The 23,937-nt window shown below is 41.1% G+C and overlaps 2 protein-coding genes across 5 annotated transcripts; one reads left to right on the forward strand and one right to left on the reverse strand.

Moving 5' to 3' along the window:
* Positions 1-1,411: 1,411 nt before the first annotated feature.
* On the reverse strand, positions 1,412-14,596 carry LOC134859074 (fibulin-7). Of its 2 annotated transcripts, none has more exons than XM_063875371.1 (9): positions 14,533-14,596; positions 12,633-14,262; positions 11,292-11,454; positions 8,790-8,966; positions 6,245-6,370; positions 6,030-6,167; positions 5,362-5,499; positions 4,806-4,944; positions 1,412-3,572 (listed from the first exon to the last, which is right to left on the reverse strand). In XM_063875371.1, the coding sequence occupies exons 2-9, from the start codon at positions 12,711-12,713 to the stop codon at positions 3,200-3,202; spliced, it is 1,335 nt and encodes a 444-aa protein (XP_063731441.1). In that variant the 5' UTR covers positions 12,714-14,262; positions 14,533-14,596; the 3' UTR covers positions 1,412-3,199. The 2 variants fall into 2 exon arrangements, with proteins under 2 accessions (XP_063731441.1, XP_063731442.1); XM_063875372.1 differs by having other exon boundaries at positions 12,633-14,257; positions 14,533-14,589.
* Positions 13,803-23,089, forward strand: LOC134859072 (zinc finger CCCH domain-containing protein 6). Of its 3 annotated transcripts, none has more exons than XM_063875370.1 (12): positions 13,803-14,306; positions 16,220-16,439; positions 16,537-16,647; positions 16,736-16,985; positions 17,092-17,234; positions 17,778-17,906; positions 18,032-18,146; positions 18,239-18,348; positions 18,440-18,672; positions 18,962-19,368; positions 19,537-19,647; positions 19,805-23,089. In XM_063875370.1, exons 1-12 carry the CDS (start codon positions 14,221-14,223, stop codon positions 21,274-21,276), a joined length of 3,387 nt encoding a protein of 1,128 aa, XP_063731440.1. In that variant the 5' UTR covers positions 13,803-14,220; the 3' UTR covers positions 21,277-23,089. The 3 variants fall into 3 exon arrangements, with proteins under 3 accessions (XP_063731440.1, XP_063731439.1, XP_063731438.1); XM_063875369.1 differs by having other exon boundaries at positions 17,092-17,228; positions 19,462-19,647; XM_063875368.1 differs by having other exon boundaries at positions 13,804-14,306; positions 19,462-19,647.
* The last annotated feature ends 848 nt before the right edge of the window (positions 23,090-23,937 follow it).

Consider the following 23,937-nt stretch of genomic DNA (forward strand, 5'->3'; position numbering starts at 1 on the left):
CCTGTGGGCCCGTGAGCCATAGAGGACTCCATCTGAGTAACCTGCTACAGGAATCCATTCATTCTAAAACAGCTTTCTTTGCAATCCACTGTTTATGTCTTGTGTTGATATTGGTTTTAAAAATTAACAACAAATGTGATTCATTTATGGCCTGTAATGTCAGATTATAGGCAGTCAGAAACATTATAAAGGACCTTCCTTCTGCTTTGCTATACAGTACCCTCACACATTTCTGGATTTCTTCCAAATATTTATTCCACATGAAAGATGATCCACAGGCGACCTCTCCCCTCTCCCGGATGAAATAAAAAAAAAAAGCACAGCAAATTCCTCCAGATTGCCTTTCATTCTGGACTAACACACCAGCAACACACACCTTTTTCAGTTTTCTTGTAAATCCATTGATTCCCTGCTGTTTCCCTTCAAAATGGTCTGCGGTTTTTTGATTTCAAATGACTGCCAATTTCAAATAGCAGTTTAGCATTGACAATTACCAAGATAGGAAACTTGGTAACAGATAGTTCAGAGAAATTCATTCAACACTTTCAGGCATCAAAGCTTAATCAAAATTGGTATTTACTGCGGGCCCGTATGTGTGCTTCTGTTATTTCGATTGTGCACTCAAGTACTAAAGAAGAAGCCAAAGCAATACATTTACTAAAGTTTCCACACTTTGCATTTCAGACATTACTGTATACTTGTATCATTGCTCTCCAGCAAATGGCTTGTGTTATGTAGCTCTGGACTCTCCAGTTGTCTCTGGCAGTAATATATCCTTCCGCCTCCGAATGGATGAAACATGTGAACATCAAACAGCCTGAAACAAAAGCTGCAATGTGAGCCCTCCTGTTCTAGTTACTGAAGGAAATTACGCCTGCCACTAATGCATGTTGTCATTTTAAGATCAGTGTGTACCGTTGAGGCATGTGTTTTGATTCTCACCATCCACTCCCTCCTGGAAGCATGCAGATCTTCTGGCCCCTTTTATTGCAATTTTAAACCCCTGGATGGAGACGTGAGAGAAGGACAGAGTTAAGAGAACACATGTGGTGAACATTAGTCTCTTCTTTCTCTAACCAGTAGACACACTGATATATGTTTCCAAAGTGCAAGAGTTACTGCTCCTTGTATAAAAGGGAAATAGAAATATTGTGAAACTCCGTTGTGGAAAAATGCTGCTTTGACTTGTATTGTCTGTGAACTTCTGCCACAAGAATTATTTTATAAAAACACACATTCTTCCTCTTCAACCTTTCATCCATTCTGTCAGGGACGTTTTTTATAGCCATCCAGCGTTCATTCATCAACTATGAGTCGGTTTGAGTTTCGCTTGTTAAAATTCACTCATAATGGATGCAGAATGAAAACAAGCACTGCCACAAGGACATTTAATAGCACGCTGTTCACTGTCAAGTGAGGTAGATCTAACAAAAACTGAAATGTTAGACTGACTTTATTTCAGTTATGCAGAGACAATTAAAATTCCACATAAATTGTGTAGTGCATTTGCCAAGCTTGCCAAATCATCTGTGATTTAAAATATAATGATTTCTGGGTTACATTCAGAAAATTAGTAATACAGAAAATAAGCCCAAGTACAGAATTGAATCAACTGTTTTAAAAGAAAAACTCTCAGTATAACGGAAGGTACCTTAAACAAGAAAAGCTAGTACAAAAAACAACAAATATACAGTATGCGATGGAAGATAAACATGTGGCGTACAGTATGTCACAATGTAAAAACCAATAATATTTCCAATAAATTAGAGCCTCAGGAGCACTAATGTCTCATAGGGATTTATCATTAACAAAGCGAGGGCAGTGCATCAGCCCCGGGGCCAGACCCTGAGCTACACAGACATGTTCTTTGATAGACATTAAAAAAAGACCAACATAAAGCAACAGCGATCTCAAAAAACAGTCTTGCATCCCTCCAACCCATTCATTACGCTTCTGATTAGCTAGTTTTCATCCATTCAAACACACTCAGACAAACGTCTTCAGTCGAAGATCTTACTGACACTAAGATGCATCTATGATGTGTTCTGCCATATATTGTTATTCATAATATAACTGTTAAATATTGGCTTGTCTAGGGAGGCCCTGAGAGGCAAGTTATAAAAAGAAATGTTGGTGTTGCTGTGGTAATGACTTTAGAAGAGGTGAAAAAAGTATCTACACTGGAATAATCGCTGCTCCTCAATCAAGTAAAGAAGTAATGAAAGCAAGGTGTTTGCGTTTGTAATAAGTTCAAAAATCGTGAAGTGAACATTTGCTTGGTACCACTTGAAATGAGATGGGATCTGTAGATAAAGTAGATATTGTAATTAGCTGGGAAAACTTATTTTGAACTATATTTGACCAGAATCAGGAAATGTTGTGTAAAAAAACAAACAAGAAATGCGTAACTGTTTTCTGTTTTCTGGAGTTAAGTTTAAAAATGGGTTTTCTAAAATCAAATAAGATTTATTTCTTGAAACAACATGATCCATCTTTTACAAATGCCACAGCAGCTCAAAGTATTGTGACATTTATCTGAGATACAAATGAAAATAAGAAGTTTTTTTAAAAAAACTAGAAGTTAGACCAATATGCTTGGCAAGGTTTCGAGGTTTTACAGTGTATGTATTTGTTGAACTTTTTTTTTCATCTGTGCAACCGGTGAAAAAAAGCATTGGCAGGTGAAATACTTATTTTCAGGACACAAGGTTCTGATGTGCAAAACTTGTTCCAAATTGGACTAAAACAATGATGTCTTCTTGTAGAGAGAGTTTAAAATGTATCCACAAACTCTAAAGATCAGAAACATAAATGTGTGTTTTAAACTCACAAGGCACACAGGTAATTTTACCAAACTTAGGGTAGTGGTGCATGTCAGTCTCTGGTTGCCAGGTGAGTATTGCAACAACTAACACTTAAGAAAAAGTACAACATAGAAGGATTAACGTGGAAAGATTAAATTTGCGACTCCTTTTTCACCTGTTCTTAAGTCATAACCACACGGGCCTCCATACCTGTCCCTCTCACTATTGTGGGACACTGGCCACTGAACAAGTGTTGTCCTGCAACTGGCTACTCAGACAAATGAATTACTGATAGGGGATAAAGAAACAGTCCCAGGAAACTCAGTTTGCATTACACTGTTCCGTGTTCTTCTTCATCTCTACCTCTCTCGTCTTCCTTCGTCTCAAGCTCTCTCTCAGAAGTTGTAAGGTGAAACCATAACGTTCACCTTGGCCACATGCTTGGCCTGAAAGGTGCGGTCACTGTACTCAGACATGTCCACGTCTATGCTGATCTCCTGCGGCCCACGCAGCTGCTGGACCAGGATCAGCTCACCGGTCTGCCTGTCTGAACGCTGCATGGCAAAGATACCTCTGGAATTTCCGCCCACTATGCCGAAGCGCAGGCTGTCCGGCCCGGTGCGACCTGGGGCGGAGGCAGTCGCCATACGGAAAAGTGTTGCAGGAGTCTGCAGGTTGGAGCTCAGAGACAGGTAGTGGAAGGACACGGTCTTAGGAGCCAGGTGGCAGGAGCGGCTGTCCATGGGGCAGGGGTTTCTCTCACACTGACTGCAGGACAGAAACAGAGTCAACATTAAGCAGGGGGCACTACAGGACAAAGTGGGACAAATATTCCACCGTCTGTGTGTTTGCCGGTTGTCATGCACATTTTGACACTGAAAAAACGATTATATAATAAATCCATCCCTGTGGGAAAGTGTTTATAGCGGTTTCTTTGAGACTAGAGAAGAGTGACACACCTACATACAGTACATATGAGCTCATGTGCCCTGCAGTCTTAAATCATAGCAGGCTGTGATTTTTTCTTTTAGGGCAGTACTTCCTAACTCTTCAAAACCTGCAAAGCATTATCATGTATAGTTTGAAATGGGGACACAGCTACTGTCTTACTCTATGTTGCGTTCACCCTTGTTGTGTCCCATTTATTCACCTCCTTTACTGGCAGTGGAGCAGTGTTTCACCACATTGATGGTTCAGTAGAAGCAGACAGAGTTTTGTTTCATGCTCTTAAATGAGGCAGCTTGCTGACGATTGGCAAATAGGAAGAGGGATGTTGTAATGTCTCCGAACATTTGGCCAGGACACAGACATTGTACATGGTTATAAAGACAGAATCAATTGTATCTTGCAAAGTTGGGCTGTCAGAAAGGATTTGCTTCACTGTGAAACGGCTATAACAACAACTCTTGTGTTTTATTGATGGAATTTATCACTGAAATTAGGTCTAGAGGCATCACTACAACAAAGGACGACCATTTTTTTGACAGTAAATCTGAATGTTCGATATAATCACTCACTGCCCGGGAATACTGTAACCACACAACTACGGCAAGTCGAACAAGGAAGTAGGTTAGTAAATAGTGATGAATGTTTGAAAATGTTTTAGTAATGGTTTTACAGGCAGCCCTCAATTTCTCTCAGGAAAAAAAATGTTAACTTGGCAGTGAAATTGCTGCATTGCCAGAACTCAGAGGTTACCATAGTGAGCTTTATGTTATTTCTTCTAATAGCAATAATGGCCAAAACTAATTCCCAAGTTGTATAAAACATGAGGCTCTAAGGCTGCAACAAGTGGGTTGATACATGTATTTTAACATCAAAATGTCCTCAAGGAGCCCATACGTTTCTGACAGCTCTGTCTTATTTACTACGCATAAGGTCATTTTGAACTTGGTGACAATTGTGTGCTCACACATGAAAGATGTGATCCCCCCGACTTCCTTTTGTAGGTTTTCCCTTACACAAGAAATTACAAAGAAACATTGGGCTCTATCCACTTACAAAGGAGATGTCTTTACGTAGCTGATGTTGCCATGAGAACGGGGACACTCTGGGTTGACACACTGAAAGCCTCCCCCCATGTTGATACAAGTTGTCCCTCGGCTACAGTTGTGCTGCTGGCTTAAACACTCGTCCACATCTGGAAGAAAAAACAGCAGAGGCGTGTAAGAATGAGAAGAAAGGAGAGAGGCTTGCCAGACTGACTCTCTGCTTCCTGGTTACCACAGTCTGAGCTGGGGGGTGCTGTGCTACGATTGTTTATTTGGTTTTTTGGTTTAGTCTCCCCCAAACGCCTCATGTCCTAAAGATCCCTTCTGCTGGGAAACGGTGAGGTCATTTATTCCACTGGCAAGCTCTGCGAGCTTCAGGGGTGCAAATGAAAGTGGTAACTGGGTTTTAGGGCCAAGAGACACTTCTGCTCTACAGGAACTCAAAGCTCTGCAGCTCCTCGTCTTCTAAGACACAGGTATTCCTCTCTGGAGCTACATACCCAGGCAGATCTGCAGCCAGCGCTCTGTGAATGAGCCTTTGTCCTCTGTTCCCTCTTGTCACTCACCCTCACAGCTCCGCCCGTCTGCGAGCAACTTGTAGCCACTGGGGCAGGAGCAGTGGTACGAGCCCGGGACATTCACGCACTCGTGGACGCACAGCTTCCCTCCTTGGTCCAACCGGTACACTTCACACTCGTTTACATCTGCCAGGAAACAGACAAAGAAATCTGATTGAGATAATGGTTTAAATTATGATATACCTCATAGATTTGTACAGTTACCCCTGACTTTTCTTTGAACTTTGTCCCTTAGGTTGTTAGGTCAGTATATAGGTCCCTTAGTTTTGCCCTCGGAGCATATTGGACATAAACACATTTCAGGCAGCTGCATTTCAAACTCTTACTCAACCAATTACATCTTAAAAGCAAACAGAACTGTGACCTCAATTGATGCTAATCAGCTTGTGAACACCCGAGAGGATTATTTTGTTTGTCACAGACTGGCTCCACAGATTACTCTCATTGGTAGCCATATTAATCACTAGTGGAGTAAAAGATGTGGGTATCTTTTCAGCAGTAAAATGCCTACTAGCCTGCTATGTGCCCTGCTGAGGTGTTGTTTAGCAGGGCACCAGCTTGAGGGAACTGCTCTTTAACTAACCTTGCTTCCCCGTGAGGAGGAGCTGCGAAAGGAGAATTTCCCCACAGGAATCAATTAAGTAATTACGGCTCACCCTGACAGATACTGTTGTCAGAGGTGCCACTCATGTGGAAGCCTGCATCACAGCTGCAGTGTTGGGCTTGGTTCACTTGGGCACAGCGAGGTCTCCGGCTGAATGCTGGATCGTTCATGACGCTCCACTCAGGGGGTGCTGCAATATTGGGAAAAATAGGGAAGTTGAATACCTGTGCTAAAACGTGATCTGGAGATGAACACATTGTTACCGACCTGTCTGTGTTTGGTGCTGACAGTGAGAGCCACTCCAGTTCTGGGGGCAGGTGCATTTGTATTGGTTAACACCTTCAATGCAGGTACCTCCATTTTGGCAGGGATTACTTTCACACTCACTTATATCTGTGGGAGTAGAAGCAAAGATGATCACTTTGCTCAGCTTCTTCTGATCCTCATACTTTTCATCAAATGTATCCATACAGAGCAAGTCACAACAGACGCAATTTTGCAGCTACTTACTTTTTTGACAGAACTTTCTCAGCTGAAAAAGTGAAAACATTTTCATTTGCAGTTTTGATGCTACCTTTTCCTTTTATTTCACAAGTCCTAAAATAATATTCGCTTTAAGCTAAAGGCTTTTATAAAAGGGTAAATCAGTCAGCGTCTGTAAACCATGACAACATAAAGAAGACTATAGGTGGTTTATACATGTTTTCAAATAACATATTTTTTGAAAACTTAAACATAATGGTTGGCTGCAAACAGCATAACGGTAAGATTAGGTCCGGAAAGAAAGAGAATCACATAAAAAAGACTTGTAAGCCTTTCCTTACTTCCATCCATCCATGAAGTGGCAATGAGTGTCCACCCAGTTTGATAACTGATACTTAAGAATGAGAGACTGGTACTGTCATTATGGGCACAGTAAGTCAGTGACACCCTTTTATTTGTTCCACTTGTGGAAAATGAGTAGTTATCTTCATGACATCTAATGGGGATGACTATTAAAGTGTCTTTTTAAAGAATTGCAATTGGTTGGTTTTGGTCTCTAAGGTTGTAAAGTATGTTTTACTCATCACACACGAGAATAAAGTCATTAATGCCTTTGTTGTTTTTCCGATTTTCCGATTACAGCTGGGAAGTACATCATTCTCAATAACATCCCATAAAAAGGTGTTGTAAAGCTTAAGAGAAATTCTACTTGTGTTTTTTACATGCTCATTCACACTCATTAACAAGTGTTGAACCTCTAATTTCAACTTTTGAGGAATGTTGGGTATGGCCAATATTGATATGTGGTAGAAGTTTGGTATAGTACTTAAATCTAGTAAAAACACACAAGACATCTTAGTATGCATAAAGTATAGATCCATTCATTAACCAACCAATGTATAGTCTTATCTGTACATATACGTACATTAATTAATCATCTAACAGTGGCCCACAGGATAATAAACTGGTAGTCCAAAATGCAAAGTGTTGACATTAACAGAAGGTAGGAAAGGAAGGAAAGGTAGGAAAGGTAGGAAAGGTAGGAAAGGTAGGAAAGGTGGGAAAAGGTAGGAACGTCAGCACATCTTATGATCTTTGTTTCTGTAGTCAGTGGAGTTGTGCAGATTTTCAAATGATGAGTCTTTGACTCTGCTTTTTGAGGCCACAGTATACTGGATGACAACCAACCCCTTTAATGTTTATTTGGTTCCCTCAGGGGCCACCACATGGCCATAACATGAAAAGACCCACTTCACTCTGCTAGATATTTTTAAACTCTTCCTTACTTTAAAGTTTTCACACTCGGTCAATACTGCTTTTTTAAGCATGACTAAATTTAGACCCATCATGCCGGGCTGAAAAACACGAACAGGGATAATACTGTGCAGAGTCGAGGCTTCTCGTGTTGTTTTAACCATGAAGGTCAATAAACGTATGCACATGTTCAACCGAGTGCGCCACTTGGAATTTCTGGAAGAATGCCACCAGCACAGGCTATCAATAGCATGCTTGGCATACTTCTGTGCTATCAGACCATGGTATGGGCATAATGTCTGGACCTAACCCCGTCCAGTGGGACCGCTGTCAAAGAGCGGGGGAAACATGAGCAAGAGGTAGGGTTTATCTTACAGTAGCCCCAACACTGCTGTTCATGAGGAGCAGAGACCTGGAGGGAAAGGCACCCCACAGTGGAATGCAGTACAGGTGTTTTTCTGTGTTCAGAGACATTTAATGCCATTTTAACGAGGGCTTCATTCAGTACGCCGAGGAGCTGCAGCCACTCTAAAGAATGCCTCTTTTCTTTGCCTGTTATCTGTGTGTGCTTGTGTGTGTGTGTGTGTGTGCGTGCATGCGTGCGTATGAGGAGCTCAGTTTGGCTTCTGGGCTGATGTGTCTTTTGGCCTGGCATTCGGACACTGCTGAGAAAAGAGGTTGTTCTAATCTATTGTGGGGGTTTCTGTCCCATAGTGAATAATGCACAGGCGTAGCTGCTCGTGACCCAAAAACATTTTGTGTTTGTGTGTATGTGAAGAAACTTGGGGTGAAAAGTTTCTGAAAATATACTGAAGTGAGACTGCATTACTTGTATGAATCAAAGACTGCTCTGGCATGGTTAAAATGTGGATTTGAGCACAGCTGGGAACAAGGGTATTCTAAAGAGCTGGAAACCTGAACTTTGAATGGGCAAGACATTTATACCATAATACATACTGTGTGTTGGCTGGGGGGCACTTTGTTTTTCTTTTGTCTATGGAAAAACTGCTATTTTGCTTGGGAAAAAGGAGAATAAGGCAGGATAATATGCAAGGAATCCCTGGGTCTTTCTCACCTTTACAGATAGCACTGATCCCCGTCCAGGTGCCGTTATCCCGGCAGGCCCGGGTAGCAGAGCCAACAAGAAGGTATCCCTGGGAGCAAGTGAAATGGACCTCATGTCCGACAAAGTACTTTGAGCCAAACTTGGTTCCGTGAGCAGGGGCTTCCAGAGAGGGGCAGGTGGTGGGAGCTGTGTGAGAGAGAAAGAGAGCACAAGAGGAAGGCTGGTCACATGTGGAGTAAGCTCCCCGAACATCCTCTGGCATTCCCTGCCTGCGGATATACACGTGTTGCTGGGCACTGCACAGCCTTCATGGGAGAGGACCGTTCAAATGCCTCAACCAGCACAGTCACTTCATTTTTATGAGTCAGAATTTCACCAGCAGCCAAATGTTATGCTATTTTGCATGCTCTGGAAAATGAAAGGCTTGTATAATATAGAACATAAGTACATGACGTAACATTGTAGGATTTATGCTTTATCCAACTGTGTGTTTCCTTTAACCTCAAGAGAAAACAACTGTCAGTAAAGTTTAGAAACTGTATAATAGGCCAATCTAGCATGACCAGACCTCCAGTATGTCCAACTTGTGTTTGCAGGGGGATGGAAGCCCCTTGTGTCTTTTCCTGACAAATCTTGGTGTTTAAGTTTGAGCATTCTGTCACAGCTGTATAAGATAAATGTGTGAGATATGTCTTTGATATGTATTGTATATTAGGAAGTATATGCAGTACAAGAAAGGCTAACTAAACTAATTTAGACGAGTACTGAAAAAAGAACGGGAAAGCTGCCAAACGTTATTTGTACCACATCGTAATCAAATTTAGAGTCTTTTTTTCTGTACTAGGATATTAAAGTGAATATGTTTGGGTTTTGGACTGAAAGCACAAGAAATTTAAAGACATCACCTTGGAATTTGAGGAAAAGGTTTACATTTTTTCTGCAATTTCCATTACATTTTTCAGGAAAAGCAATCTGCCGATTACTCAATAACTAAAACATGTGTCAGTTTCAGCCCTTTTAGAATCAATGTTATTTTACCAATTCATTTATTGTAACTTCAAATGTATTTCATTTCAATGATGATTTGGGATTCTATTCCTGATCAGAGCAAATAAAATGGATAGTGCAATATTATCTGGTTTGTCTTTTTATTTTGTTGAGCCTTTATTAGTGTAAATGTAAAATATCAGCTTCCTGCTGTCTGGCCAAGTACTCTCCAGAGTTATGGACTGCACTGGTCCATCACTAACAAATTGGCCTCAGTGTCTGCTGCCAAACAACACAATTCCACAAATCCACTTCCCTTGTCAAGTACCAAAAATATGTAACTGAGATGAGCCTGCACTGTTGGATGAATATATAATCGCATAAGAAGTCATGATAACTTCAAACTATTCAATTTTCCCATAATGTTTTAAATTTGATACCTTTAAATCTTCTGTTGCCTTTGAGAGAGCAATCAATCACTGAATTACTGAACAAAACCTCAGTCATATAATGCCTGTGAAACTTTATACAGCACAGATTGCTGCTCGATCAGTGTCTGTGAAACTAAATTCATAAAATATTCTGTAAAAATACTTTTAACTTCCCCAAAAATTATTTATAGTTGTATGCCTATCATCAGGTATTGTGATTGTACAGCATACGCATTAAGAGTGTGTTTTAATTACGTCTTACCAAATCAATTACATACATTAAGTAACCATAAAGTTATATCAGAATGGCATCCGTTACCTACCAAATACCTTAATACAAAATCATATTATCAATCATAATAAATCTAAGTATTTCTGCCTAGAACATATCCCAAAATATTTTTAAGAAGTTAGCACACCCCGGATTTAATGTCGAGGGGGTCAAAACACTCACATTTCACTTATTTATTTGGCCTTCCTCACAATGTGAAATGTTAGTTGTTTTACTTCCTTGACTTGGAAATCTGGTATCTTTTCACATTGTTTGAAACATTCTTATTCGATTTTGGGTTAAGCACTCGATAGAAAACACCATAAATAGTTATTTATGTCAAACAAGCTGAGAACGGTAAATGATATGTTAAAATGTGTGCTTCCGATAAAGCTGAACAACAAGCATTATTTTTTAACTTCTGTGAATACAAAACACACATTATTTGTATTTACTTACCTGAGGAATTTGACAAATGTTCAAGAATGATATCTCTAACTATTTCTACCTAATTACCTATAGTTTATTATAAAATGGCGGATCTCACAGACTGGCACACTGTGTTTTTTACGGTGACAATTAGAAATCAATGCAATACATAGTTACAGAGAAGTCAATGGGAAATGATGGCAGGATGTTTAGCTGATCAGTGTTATGGCTTGTGCATGCATCCTTTGATAAGTCTAAGAAAAAAGCCTTCAAAGAGTAAAACATGAGGATGATGATGATGATGATGATGATGATGATGATGATGATGATGATGATGATGATGATGATGATAACTAGGGTCGTGATGGTGGTGTTAATCTGTTTATTACTCACCAGCTGACTGGTCAGCTTGAGGTAACTTGGAGACCGAGTTCTGAAGCGTCGCCAGCTTTGACTTCATGATCCTGAGGCCCTCCGTGAATCTCATCTCCTGGCCTTTCAGAAACTTCTCCATCTGACGGAGCACCCCGACCACCTGGTGCTTATCCATGCATGTCTGCGGATAAAGAATAATCACTATGACCAGAAGTTATTTAAAAAATAGACTTTATTAACAAAACACAAACAACAAACTAATGAAATGCATGAATTGAGGTTAGTTTAACGATTATAGAGTATAAAACATTAGCTATGGATAAACTTTATTGTCAAGAATGATGCAATTGATATCCATCTTATCAGTGTACACAAGGTGGTTAGGGTTACAAAGAGGTTTCATTAATATTAAAATGCATAACACATTTCTTTTACCAGGGTTTCTTTTACCTAAAACTATATTTGCACTGCACTTTTTTCCATTAAACCTAATTGCACTCACATGTGAGATAATCTAAGTCCTCCATCTCTCTTCTGCTCTCCCTCAGCCCTTTCACTTGATATCACAACTGTAGTGGCAGACACAGCTGGACCAAAGCTGTCTGGCAGATGTCAGTGAGACCTTATTCCAAAATAGTGTTCCTTAGTATATTTTGTATGGTGGGAAGGCACATGTTCATTGGATAATCTTGAATGGGCAGCCTCAAAATAGCATGGGTGCCACTAGCAGTTACTTTAGGGAGAAAGCTTGTCATGCCATTACAAAGTTCCTCAGAGAAAGTGCCTCTAATCCTTTCAGGAGGGTTTATTAATCACATGCTCATTGGAACAATTTCTCTGTGCAGCATACCTTAAATTCCTGCACCGGCATTTGGAGGACCTTCGACAATAACAACTTCATTACATTACAATTCAGTTTGCAAGATGTTTGAACCTGTGCAGAATAGACAGGGCTTTGTCTTTTTACCTGCCACAGGCAAAAAGGGAAATGCCACCAGCTGACAGGACATGAGAGAACTCACATCCAGATACTACAAAGGAGGTTTTTTGGAAAAGCAGATTGTATGTGATTTCTCCAATGGAACATATACTGTGACCACAACATTGCAAATCCTAAAATCTCACATAATCACAAATAAGCTGGATAAAGTGTAAAACAGAACAAAACAAAACAAAGTGGTTGGTGTCACGTTTTATGGATCCATTGGATTAAGATATTAAAGTGGGTTACTGATCCTCAATTCCATAAATATTTCCCAAATGTGGTTACCTGAGTTTAAGATTTGATAACACACTTTATTGAGTAAGTTTGACCGGACAACAGATGAGTTGTTCCTAAAGTAAAGTAGTAACTCTTACCTGAACCGAAGCATGACCACTCTGGATAGCTGTCAAACACAGCAATAGCAGAAAACACCTGCGTCGAAAAGTGAGTGCCATCTCCGAGTGCAAATTATTACTGTAGCTTACTTTTATAACAGTAATTCTCCTTTGCTGTTGTTTTCCAAACTTGATAGAGCCTCGATAAAATCCCCAAATCAGTGCTCTCTCGGGAAATTCGGTCCCCAGCTGGTTTCCAGAGTTTGTGGGATGCTCATCAGGTGTCTGAGACAGAGATGCGCTCCCGTCTCTTTATCTGCGCTCTGGAAAAGTTCAGCCTAGGAGCTCTGCACGCCACCTAGGTTTCCTGCAGAAGGAATCCCTCCCACCGAGATACTCCCAAACATTGTACGGTTTTGTCCTTACATCTCTCTGTTGCTGTCAATGATAGTGTATCACTGTAGTCGGCTGTATAGCTCAGATTGGAATATTAACTTTATTGTTTTAATAGTTTAATCGGCCACTAAGGGTAAAAATGTGAGTTTCATTTCTCTTACAAACTCAAATGACAGGCTTTCTTCCAAATAATATATTCTTTGCAATATCATGAGGATTTTAACACGACGTTATTGAGTGACAAAGACGGTTAGACAAATCTGAAACCCTATTATCAATCTGATACAGTTAAGCCTAACAGTTAACCATATCCGTGTCTTTCACTATAGGCCAAGATACTAACAAACATTGAGAGAGAATTTTAAGTCCATTGACTGAAAATGTACCCAACTACCGGACATAGATTATGTTTATTGGTTTGATGTTACCCGTTTTACAAGCTATTAATTTAGGGTTTGCTTTGTAGAGTCAGAGCTACACCTGGTGGTCAATGACATGAACTGCACGGGTGCGTGAAGTCGACTTCATCCGCGCGCGTGGGTCCGTGAGCGAAAAAAAAACCAAAGAAATAAATCCGTTGGTAGGAATAAAGATAAATGGCTTCAGCAGATTTGTCTTTAAAAGCACCCTCTACTCGGGTCATTATAACTGCGCAATACACGTTAATAAAACAAAGGACGTCGTAAACACTTCATGTTGCAGATGTTGAAAATGACTGGCGTTGTTTTGAACCAATAAGAATCGCTGTTCATTTTACCCGGGCGATGCCTGACCAATAGATGACAAGGATCGGTTGTAACCAGGTTAGATAGATCCAGATAGGACTATATATATACATGGAGGAATACATGATCTAGGAATGTGCTGCAGACCTCAGAAGCCATTTTGAGATGATGTCCCTGTTGAGAAAGCCTATGAAGATGCTGAAATCAACGAACATGGTTACATTTCTGTCTGTTTCTCCCTCCGTCTCCTCTATTTCACCATGGCAGCTGTCAACCGACGGGACATTAGCAAAGCGGGGTATCAAGCTGTGCTCACAGAGTTAAAACGTCATTGATATGAAAGAGGAGAGTGTCTGTTTACTGTCTCTGTCGAGACATGTAACACCGTGAGTTTTTTCCAGTCTGAAAATCTTCCAGCATCTCTCACAACACACCGTCTCCTTGAGTGACTGAGTTAATTCACTCGTGTAGCCTGCCGGAGAGAAAGGAGGCAGATCCGTTTTCCAATGGCTTCTGTGAGCCTTGTTTCCAGTCCCCCAGTCCCTGTTCTTGACAAAAACATGACAGACTCTGAGCTTGCAGGGGATGAAAGGTCGAGTAACATTCTTATGCAATTCTTAATACGCTCATCTGTGCGTTTCAGTGCTGTGGGTCTACATGCTTGTGTAATTGTTTTCTTTTCTTTTTTTAACCATGAATTGCAGGGTTTAGGGCCCATGGTTTCCCCCCTCAAAAATCTTTGCATGCCTCTTTGGTGCAGTTGAATAACGCTGTCCAGATAACATTGATTTCCCATCACCGTGTTAGGAGTCATTTACCATAATTTCCATGCAAGATAGCAGACCTCATCGTGTTGTAGTTGTGGTGCTGGAATGAATTCATGGCTTCATTGTTGCCATCTGCAGGAGACTATGCAAATGACTATAATGTAAATGCCACGCCCATCCTAGTACTGTGCTCCCTCTAGCGGGCATCTGGCAGTCCTGCTGAGGCAGGGTTCACAAAGGGTTGAGCTGTTGCTTCTGCTGGATACAGACCATGCCTGTGTCCTTGTGATTGGTCTGTAGTCCTCAGAGGGCTGTCAGACCATGTGAACAAAGAGGGCCAAGGATTTGATGGTGTCAAACTAAAGGTTCCTACACTAAAGTATTTTACCATGTTATGAAGCAAAGCAACATTAACCGCTGATGTTGTGATTGGTTGGAATACAAGCTATTGAGGGCTGCCTGTCCTGGTTTTACACATAACATAACTATTTTAGAAAAGTCTTTTAATATCTACTAATGGTGTTCTAGTATACAGAATATTCTTATGTCTCACCTTTTTGTCAATATTATTTTGTCAGATGCTCAGGGTCCAATTTGGAAAAAAAGAAAAGGGGGATTTTATGACATTTCCCCCACTATGCAATGTGTTCAAGTTGGCAAATGGTTCATGTTGCATCTTGAGGTCTGTGCTATGGAACAAAAGTGAAGTCCTGGTACAGTAATGTGATGGCTTTGGATATTGTAGACTGGTTGACTCATGATCTTCACTGGTGTGAGAAAAAGAGGTAGCTAGTGTCTGTGAATACAGATGTGGATCAGTGTGTGGACATTTTTCCCATTTCAGGGCGTTTTGGTTTCATGCTTCTAGCTGCTTTGTATTTTCAAATCAGCTGACATTACATGATATGAAAATAATATTAACATTGGAATGATTTATATATCACAGCTGTTCCAGGCATATCTTCATATTTGGAACCGGTGTAATACAAACTTGCTTTTAACTGCCAAGCTCTAGAGTTATTACCAACTAAAGGTTCCCGATCCATCCGTGTCTAAAACATTACATTGAAAGCAGCATGTGTGAAGTTTGCAACCTGGTCACACACAGGGGTCATAGGGGATGGAGCAAAGTTATAGAAAGTAAACCCAAAGTTCTTCCAAAAGAATCATACTGATCATAAGATTAACAGACTCTGGCTAATTCTTGATTTTTGTGCCTTTATAGAGCTCATAGAGGAGTGCTCAGGCTTTCCAGCCTGATAGCTTATGTTTAAATTGCATCAGAATGTTTGGCATACTTTCACTCAACAGTTATGATGGGCCTTATTCATACATGTTTATTTGTGCACCATCACAAAAAACCTAGTAAGATTATCTTTGACAAAGGCTTTTGTGGATTTCTTTTAGCCAGAGGTTGAAATTAATTTGGCTTTCATGAAATAACAACATACACAGGAAATCAAAACTTAGCCTTGAATTATTGATGGGATGTTTTAGTACCGGAAAAGCTTTGGGCGTAATGGAAACTGTCTAGAATAATATTTAGTTGTTCCAAATAAAGGGGAAAATACATTATGGCTGGCTTAGTATTATTTAATGTTCTTATTAAATTATTGTAGCAGGTGATTCTGGAATTCTGGTTCTGCTCATAATGTGATTCTTAAATTTTTTATTATGTCTGATACTGACAAAACATGGTCTATAAACCCTAACCCTTATACCTTATTCCTCTTTTTAGAGAGGATGGCGAATTGGAAGACGGAGAAATAGATGATGAAGGGATTGGGATTGAAGAAGAAAATAAAGAGGTTGCTGAGGTGAGTGAAGACAAAGAGAAGGAAAAAGATAAAGAAAAAGTAAAAGAAAAAGAAGAGAAGACCCACAGGCACTCCAGGAAAAGATACAAAAAGACCAAAGAGAAGAGGAGGTCCAAAAGGAGGAGGCGTGACAGACAGAAAGTAAGATGCTTCAATAAATCTTATCGCAATAAAGGAATTTATTCAAACATCCCCTTTGATGTTTTGTTTTCCTTTGTTCCCTCGGCCCTCTCCTCAGCACCACTCCCCCTCCAGCAGCTCCAGCTCCGACAGTTACGACTCTGACTACGACCGACCAGAAAGGCCCAAAAATCGTAAAACCCAGGGATCAGATGGACAGTCCTCTCAGGTGAGTTCACATACAGCTGGCATCCTGATGCTGAATATTCCTAAAGGCAGTATGTGTGACTTTTTCTCTTTAACTTCTAACTTTCCAGCATGGACGGGATTCAAAGGGAGGCCATGGTAACTCCCAAAAGTCCCCGCCGCAAAAGAGCAGTGATTTTGAGAAATACAGCGACTACAGTGATGACAAGTATGACTATGACGAAGAGGAGGATGATTATGAAGATGACATGTCAGAGTACCCGCAATCTAAGGATTCAGGTCCGCAGGGTCGGGGAAGGGGACGCCAATCCAAAGACCAGATGAAGAGAGGAAGCATGAGGGGGATGAAACAACAGCAGTGTATGAATGAGACACTTTCAGATCAGATTATTTATGAAGTAATTTCTCTAGATTTACGGTTTTTGTTGCTCTTGTGTTTGATTACTTCCTCTTTCATCATTTTCAGTTGGGCAGAGAGGAAGGGGCAGAGGTAGTGGGCCGGGGAGAGGACGTGGGATGCTCTTCAAGAACAAGAAGCTGAAGGGCAAACCCTGGGGAGGACGTGGACGAGGACGAGGAGGAGACCAGGGCATGGAAGACATGGTACCAGTAGGTGTTTCCTTGAACATTCAGGAACAATCAGTATTATATATTATTAAGTCCAATATAGCTCTGTAAACACCTTAATAGTAACATAACAATAACTAAGTCATATGGAATCAAACTAAAGTCTCACTTTTGGAAAATGTGTTTTTTAATTGTTATTTTTCCAAGGTTAGAAATAGTTTGGATGTTGTTTTTATATTAAACACCGCTTTATTTTCACTATTATGTGGTCTCATCTTCACAATATAACCAAATATATTTCATTGTTTGAAATTAAACAATGCTGTAGTCGTATTTGTTTGATTTCTCATGACGAAACACACCGGACACAGAGCATGGCGGAGCTAGATATGCTTTATCTAATCATGATCAACACTACTATTGTAGTTAATATAAACCTTATTTTTCACAATACAATTTATTTTAACAAATACAATTTGATAAAGCTTACAGTGTCTAAAAGTGTTTGGTTTGGGTACCTTGAAAGTGCTTGAAAAATGATTGGATTTGACTCTTACTTTCTCTTCATATTTTTGTGTGTAACAGGAAGGAAAAAATCCCTCCAGTTTTCAGAAGAAACGTCCAATTATGAGCAAAGAGTTTATCAATCAGCACACAGTCGAACACAACGGTAGAAACATCTGCAAGTATTTCCTGGAGGGCCGGTGCATCAAGGTATAGTAACACTAATGTTCTTCTACTTGCTTTAAAAACTAGAACTCAAATATTTTCTATTGCATCAAAATAACAAATTACATAAAATTACTTTCACACCTTAAATATACTTTTTCCTCATACAGGGGGAACAGTGCAAGTTTGAACATGAACTCGTCGTACCAGATAAGAAAAAGGAGCTTTGTAAATTTTACCTTCAAGGATACTGCAGTAAAGGAGATAACTGCATTTACATGCACAATATCCTTTAAAAAGCGTGTAATGTGTTGCATTATTAAAATAAATGTCATTATACCTTTTAATTAGTCCTGTTCCTTAACCTTTGATTGCACATGAATACCCGTGCAAGTTCTTTCATACTGGAGCCAAATGTTATCAAGGGGACAACTGCAAGTTCTCCCACGATGCTTTGAACGAGGTGACCAAAGACTTGCTTGATAAGGTAGGACAACTCTTAACTCTCTTTTGCCGAGATATTCTTTACTCCAATGGTCAAATATTGTTGTATTTCTGCTTTCTGACTCATTTATCAGATAATCAACACTGAGGAGGAGAATGCCCGCGAGGACGAGCTGGAGCTGGAGGATCTGCGAAAGCAGGGTATCGCTCCACTTCCGAAGCCCCCTCCTGGGGTGGGGCTGCTGCCCACTCCTGGTCAGAGCAGTCCTACAGACGGAGCCTCGGGACAGGCGGGAAAGAAGATCCCCTCCCTGTTTGAAATCAATGTTCAACCTACTGTTGACTTGGCACAAAAAATTGGTCTAAGGTAACTTAAATCATCTATATTTTATGTATTTGCTAGTATTTCTATCTGACCCTAAACCAACATCTGTCTTATTTAGATACATGGGACCAATATGGTGGCCCAAGCAGTATTACTTAAAATAATAATGACAATTTAAATTTTAATCAAAATTAAAATACAGGAAATTAACAAATTATACTCAGGATTTACTTCGTTGTCAAGCTCAATATTGTATCCCCATGTCATTTTGGTCTACTGATCAAATCCTTAAGGGTTTATTCTGTACTTAATTGTGCACATTATTTTTCAGTGGATCCAACTTTTCCCAGGATCAAGGCGATGGCACCGATCAGTTCAGTGGCGGCTCAGAGGACACGCAGAGTGGAGGCATGGTGCCTTCAGGTCCCTCTGCTCCCCCTGTTCCTCCCCCTGAGTCTCCTGTTGCCATGGGTCACCCCACTGGACCACCCATGCCACAGAGCCCCCCTGGACTGCACCCACCACACGGCTTTCCAATGCCGCCTCCGATCCCCCCTGGTCCACCCCCACCCTTCTACGGAAACAGACCCAATATGAACCCTCCGATTAACATGCAGAGGCCTCCCCCGTTCCCTCCAGATCTACAGATGTTGCAGAATCTCTTCCCCTTTCCACCCATGGGTCAGAACCCAGTAGATTTCTTCAGCAACTTTCTCGGAAACCAGGCTCCACAAGGAGGTCAGTGTCAATGTGGTCATCAAATGATGAATTATGTTTAATCGTAACTAAAAATAGCTAAATTGTGTTTCTGTTTTATTTTTAATGCTGTAGATCCTGGTCTAGCCTTCATGCAGAACCTCCAGCAGAACATGGGGGCAGAGTCACAGTTGAATTCTTTGCCACCAGCAGTACAGAAGGCCATCCTTTTACACCTGACACAACAGCAGCAAGAGTCTCTTCCCCAGGGAAATGAGCCACAGAGAGCGGAGGGCCCGGATGATAACAATGCAAACAGAGGTAGGTGGCAAGAAGCAGGTTTGCTAATAAATTAGGGTAAAATAAAACTCAGAGAACCCTTTCTGAAATTGAGCTAAGAGAAGTAAAAATCGTAAACGTGCGAGCACAAACATTCAAATATAACGTAAAAATAAGAAATGTAATATTTTCTTTACAGAAGAAACTACAAACTGGTACTCAAGCGATGAAGAGGATGGGAGCTGTGTTTCCTCCATCCTCAAATGTCTCAAAAAGCAGAATGAGATGAAGCAGTCTCAGTCGAAGCCCCCCCAGGCTGCCCAAGTGGGTGACCCTCGGCTTGTTAAAGAGAGGGCTCCACCCAGTGACCCCCGTATGAAGACAGACCCCCGACAGCGAACCCCGGATATGAAAAAGGAGTCAGACGGAGCTGCAGACGCCCGGTTCTCCAGAGACCCCAGGAAGATTCGACCAATGGAGCCGAGTTCATTTCGCCAGCAGGGACACCCTGGTCCGAAGAAGCCTGCTGCAGGGGATGAGGATGATGAAGGTGAGCGGGAGCCCAGAGACAAAGCTGTTCTTATCCCTCTAGATGCCGGCCCCGATGTGCTGCTGCGGGACCCTCGCTGCCAGTTAAAGCAGTTTAGCCACATCCGAGTTGACATCCTGCTTCAGAGGCCAGCCTTCGCTCAGACAGTAGTGTGGGCCCCTGAGGACCTTATCCCTTCTCTGGTACCCAAACAAGAACACTCTATCAACCTGCCCCTCCCACCCCTCATTGCAGATGCTCAGATGAACCGAACAAACTTGTCTGACCCTCCGCCCGTCTCCTGCCCTCCACCCATTGACCCCAGACTTGTAGCAGCGCGTTTAAAAGAGCGTATGAGTCGATTACCCTCCGGATCTTTAGAGTCCCGACCCTCCACAGAAAGACCTGTAGATCCACGTCAGCTGAAGGCTCTGGACCCCAGACTCAAGCGTACAGTGAGCCTGGACTCGAAGTTGATGGGTCAGAAAGTGCCATCCTCTGGGGCGGTAGCTGTGGACCCCAGGTTACAGAAGGCCAGTGCTAGCTCCACTCCTCTTACTGTCCAAGCAAAGCCAGAGCCCGAGAAACTGCCACCTTATGCCCCACGTCTGGCTTCCTCTGGTGGAGGTCTTGAGAGTCCCACTACTATCCTCAGGGGCATCAGTCTGTACGATCCTCGTAATCAGAGCGAGCCATCCCAGAAGGAGCAGACAGAGCCTCCCAAAAAGACGTCCATTCTGAAACTCCCAAGCAAGAAAGACACTTCTCCGCCACTCTCACCAACCCAAAGAAGCAGCTCTTTGGAAGAGACAAAAAGCACAGACGTTGCCTCAGATCAGCCTCCGCCTCCCGGTTCTGCCGCAGTGCCTCCTGCCTCACCGGTCAAACCCCCTGCAGTTCATAACCTCCCCATCCAGGCACTGGCCGGGCTCATCCGACCCCAGTACACTGACTCCAGGCAGACCAAACCTGGTGGACAAGGCTCTGCAGGAGCACAAGAAGAGGCGGAAGAAAAGAAGGAGCAGGAGGAGGCCACGGAGGAGAAACCAAAACAGGAGGGCCCAGAGGACGAGGCAGACGACAGGACACTAAAAGATGTCTTCAAGACTTTTGATCCCACTGCTTCCCCTTTCTGTCAGTAAACACCCCGGTGTGGAAATATAGAAAAGCCACAGACAATTTGTATTTTGATGAAAATGAACCTTTTTGGACTCACATCTATCTATTTATTTCTGTATATAAATGATCCTGTATAAAATCACATACTATCTAGTGCGCCACACATCTGTCAGTATGGAGATGATGCTATATAATGTGCACAGACACAGTGTATAGTTGCTTTAAACATAATCTTATTAATGCAGAAATGTATGTTTTGAAAGTGTGTTACGTTTTGTTTATCATTGTGTTTTTTTCATTTCAGTCAGACAACTCACGTGTTTCATTAATATGTTTATTAGAAACAGTATATAGTTTGAGTTTGGTGTCTGGCCTCAGCACTCCACATATTAGATAGAATCGAGGATGAAACCCTCTTTATTAGTTACATACATGCACACAGCAGAGCAGAGAGAGTGAAATTGGTCCTCTGCATTTAACCCATCCTAGTACTAGGAGCAGTGGGCAGCTATTGTGCAGCGCCCTGGGGATTGGAGGTGTCCGTTGCCTTGCTCAAGGGCAGGTGAACTGGGACCTCTCCAAGTAGCAGTCTACTTTCCATATTTCAAGTCTGTTCAGGGACTTGAACCAGCGACCCTACGATTCCCAGTCCAAGCCCCTACTGACTTGGCCACATTGATTGATGGTTAGATAACTAACCCTCGAGCCTACAGCTGGAAGCTGGGGAGGAGGCTTTGGGTGGTGGTGGGGCAGGCGAGCGTCGCCAACGTGAATGAAGCAGTGAGTTGAACACATTAGCAGCGTGGAAACGGCAGTAGTAGCAGCAGCTGCATTAGCGAGGCAGAGGTAGGCGGACTATGTTTGGTTGGTTGCAAGATTGACGAGGGGCCTTATGTGCGAATGTATCATTGGTGCTCGAGTTGACTGCCTGAACTAGCTCGCAGGCTTCCCCCCTTTTATGTTTGAAATATTATTAAAAAGTGTTTCCATTTTACATTAAGGATTGATGAATATCTTTCCAGGCACTACACAACGTAGATAAGATCGAACACTCACTCTACCTGCAAACGGTAATACTAAATAATCCGTCAAACAATAATTGTAATAATTTCCTTGTGAATATTTGTATTTCCTTATTTATTTTAAGGCACTTTTATATTATCTTACTTTTATGCTCAATTTTATGATAAGGGATTTATTCACCATTTTATTTGTTATTATTTACTTCTTTTCATTTAAAGTGGCCTAAATGCTTAGAGGATGTGAAGTTACTGATGTAGGCTTGTCTAATTTGCTTGAGTAAATATTATTGGTTACTTCATTTGTCATTAGTAAAAAAAAATCACTGCTGACAAACTTGTACGGTAAATAGCAAACTGTCTTTCATTTGTTTGTATCCGAAAAAAAAAGAAATGTACAATACAAAAAATATATATTGGATCCATTTTATTGATAGATATATAAATATGACCTTTATAACTATATTTCCAAGTTGAATTATGTTGGAGTTGACAAGATAAACTCATCTTATCTGTCTTACAAAGGGTGAATATTGTGGGCATAGTGTGTCTGTATTATTTGACATCTCTGTGTCTGGTGAGCCTTGTATGACTGAAACTAAACCATGTGCTTTTATTTTTTATTATCACTTTCATACTTCACATTGTAAATCCCTTTTTGTATCACATGTACAGTCTGTTTTTGAGCGTTTTAATGAATAATGCTTTAGATTTTGTGGTGATGGTTGTGATAATAGTGTATGACATTTTAACAACACATGCCTGTCACATTTGAGTGATTTTATTATGAGTAACTGAAATAAAGAGATAAGTCATACGGTATTTTATTTCAGAATCCCACATCAAGTTCAATCACCTCAAATACAAAATGTTTTTTGTCATTCACTTTGTTAAAGTGTCCTTGGGGATGACAGTCTGTAAAAAGCTCCCTCTAAGTGTTGAGTAGGTTTCACATTATTATATTAAATAGAAAACAGGATCCGTGTTAGGCTTCTCTGATATATCTTGATTCATAAATCGATTTTTAACTGCAAAGATTATGTAGAATATATTTTTGCTTCCCAAGTGTATTCAGAGGTTGTTAGAAATTAAGATCACATGGAATTAGGGGAATGTTTTACAGTTGCTAACACACTAAAATGACATGCATATAACAATTATTTAAACTGACACACAGAGAGCAAAACCTCTCAAGTCTCCAAAACTCTAAACACATTTTCTGTGTTTACATTTTCTTCAATCAGGAAGTAAGCACTATAAAAGCACCACAGGTGAGCATCTGTTTTTACAACAACAATGGAAAACGTCGCAGAGAGAGAAAGAGGAAGGGTTAGAATGAGAGGAGGAGGAAGAGTGAGAGGTAGGGGTAGAGCTGGTAGAGGAGTTCATGGCCAAAGACAACAACTTTCAAATGAAATCAGAGCGACCTTAGTTAATCATGTCATCAACCATGGGCTGACAATGCGAGAGGCTGGACAGAGTGCAGCCCAACTTGAGCCGTTTTACTGTCGCCTCTGTCATCCGGACATTTAGACTGGAGCACAGGTATGTAACCAAAATGTATTTCACTCTTGTAGTACACGCCATTTCATAGTGTATCAGTTGGGTGACACCTGTTTACTTCATGAATGGCTGATGTCATACACTTACTGTACACGTTTCCTG

This window comes from Eleginops maclovinus, chromosome 22, assembly GCF_036324505.1.
Source record: "Eleginops maclovinus isolate JMC-PN-2008 ecotype Puerto Natales chromosome 22, JC_Emac_rtc_rv5, whole genome shotgun sequence".
NCBI classification, from domain to species: Eukaryota; Metazoa; Chordata; class Actinopteri; order Perciformes; family Eleginopidae; genus Eleginops; species Eleginops maclovinus.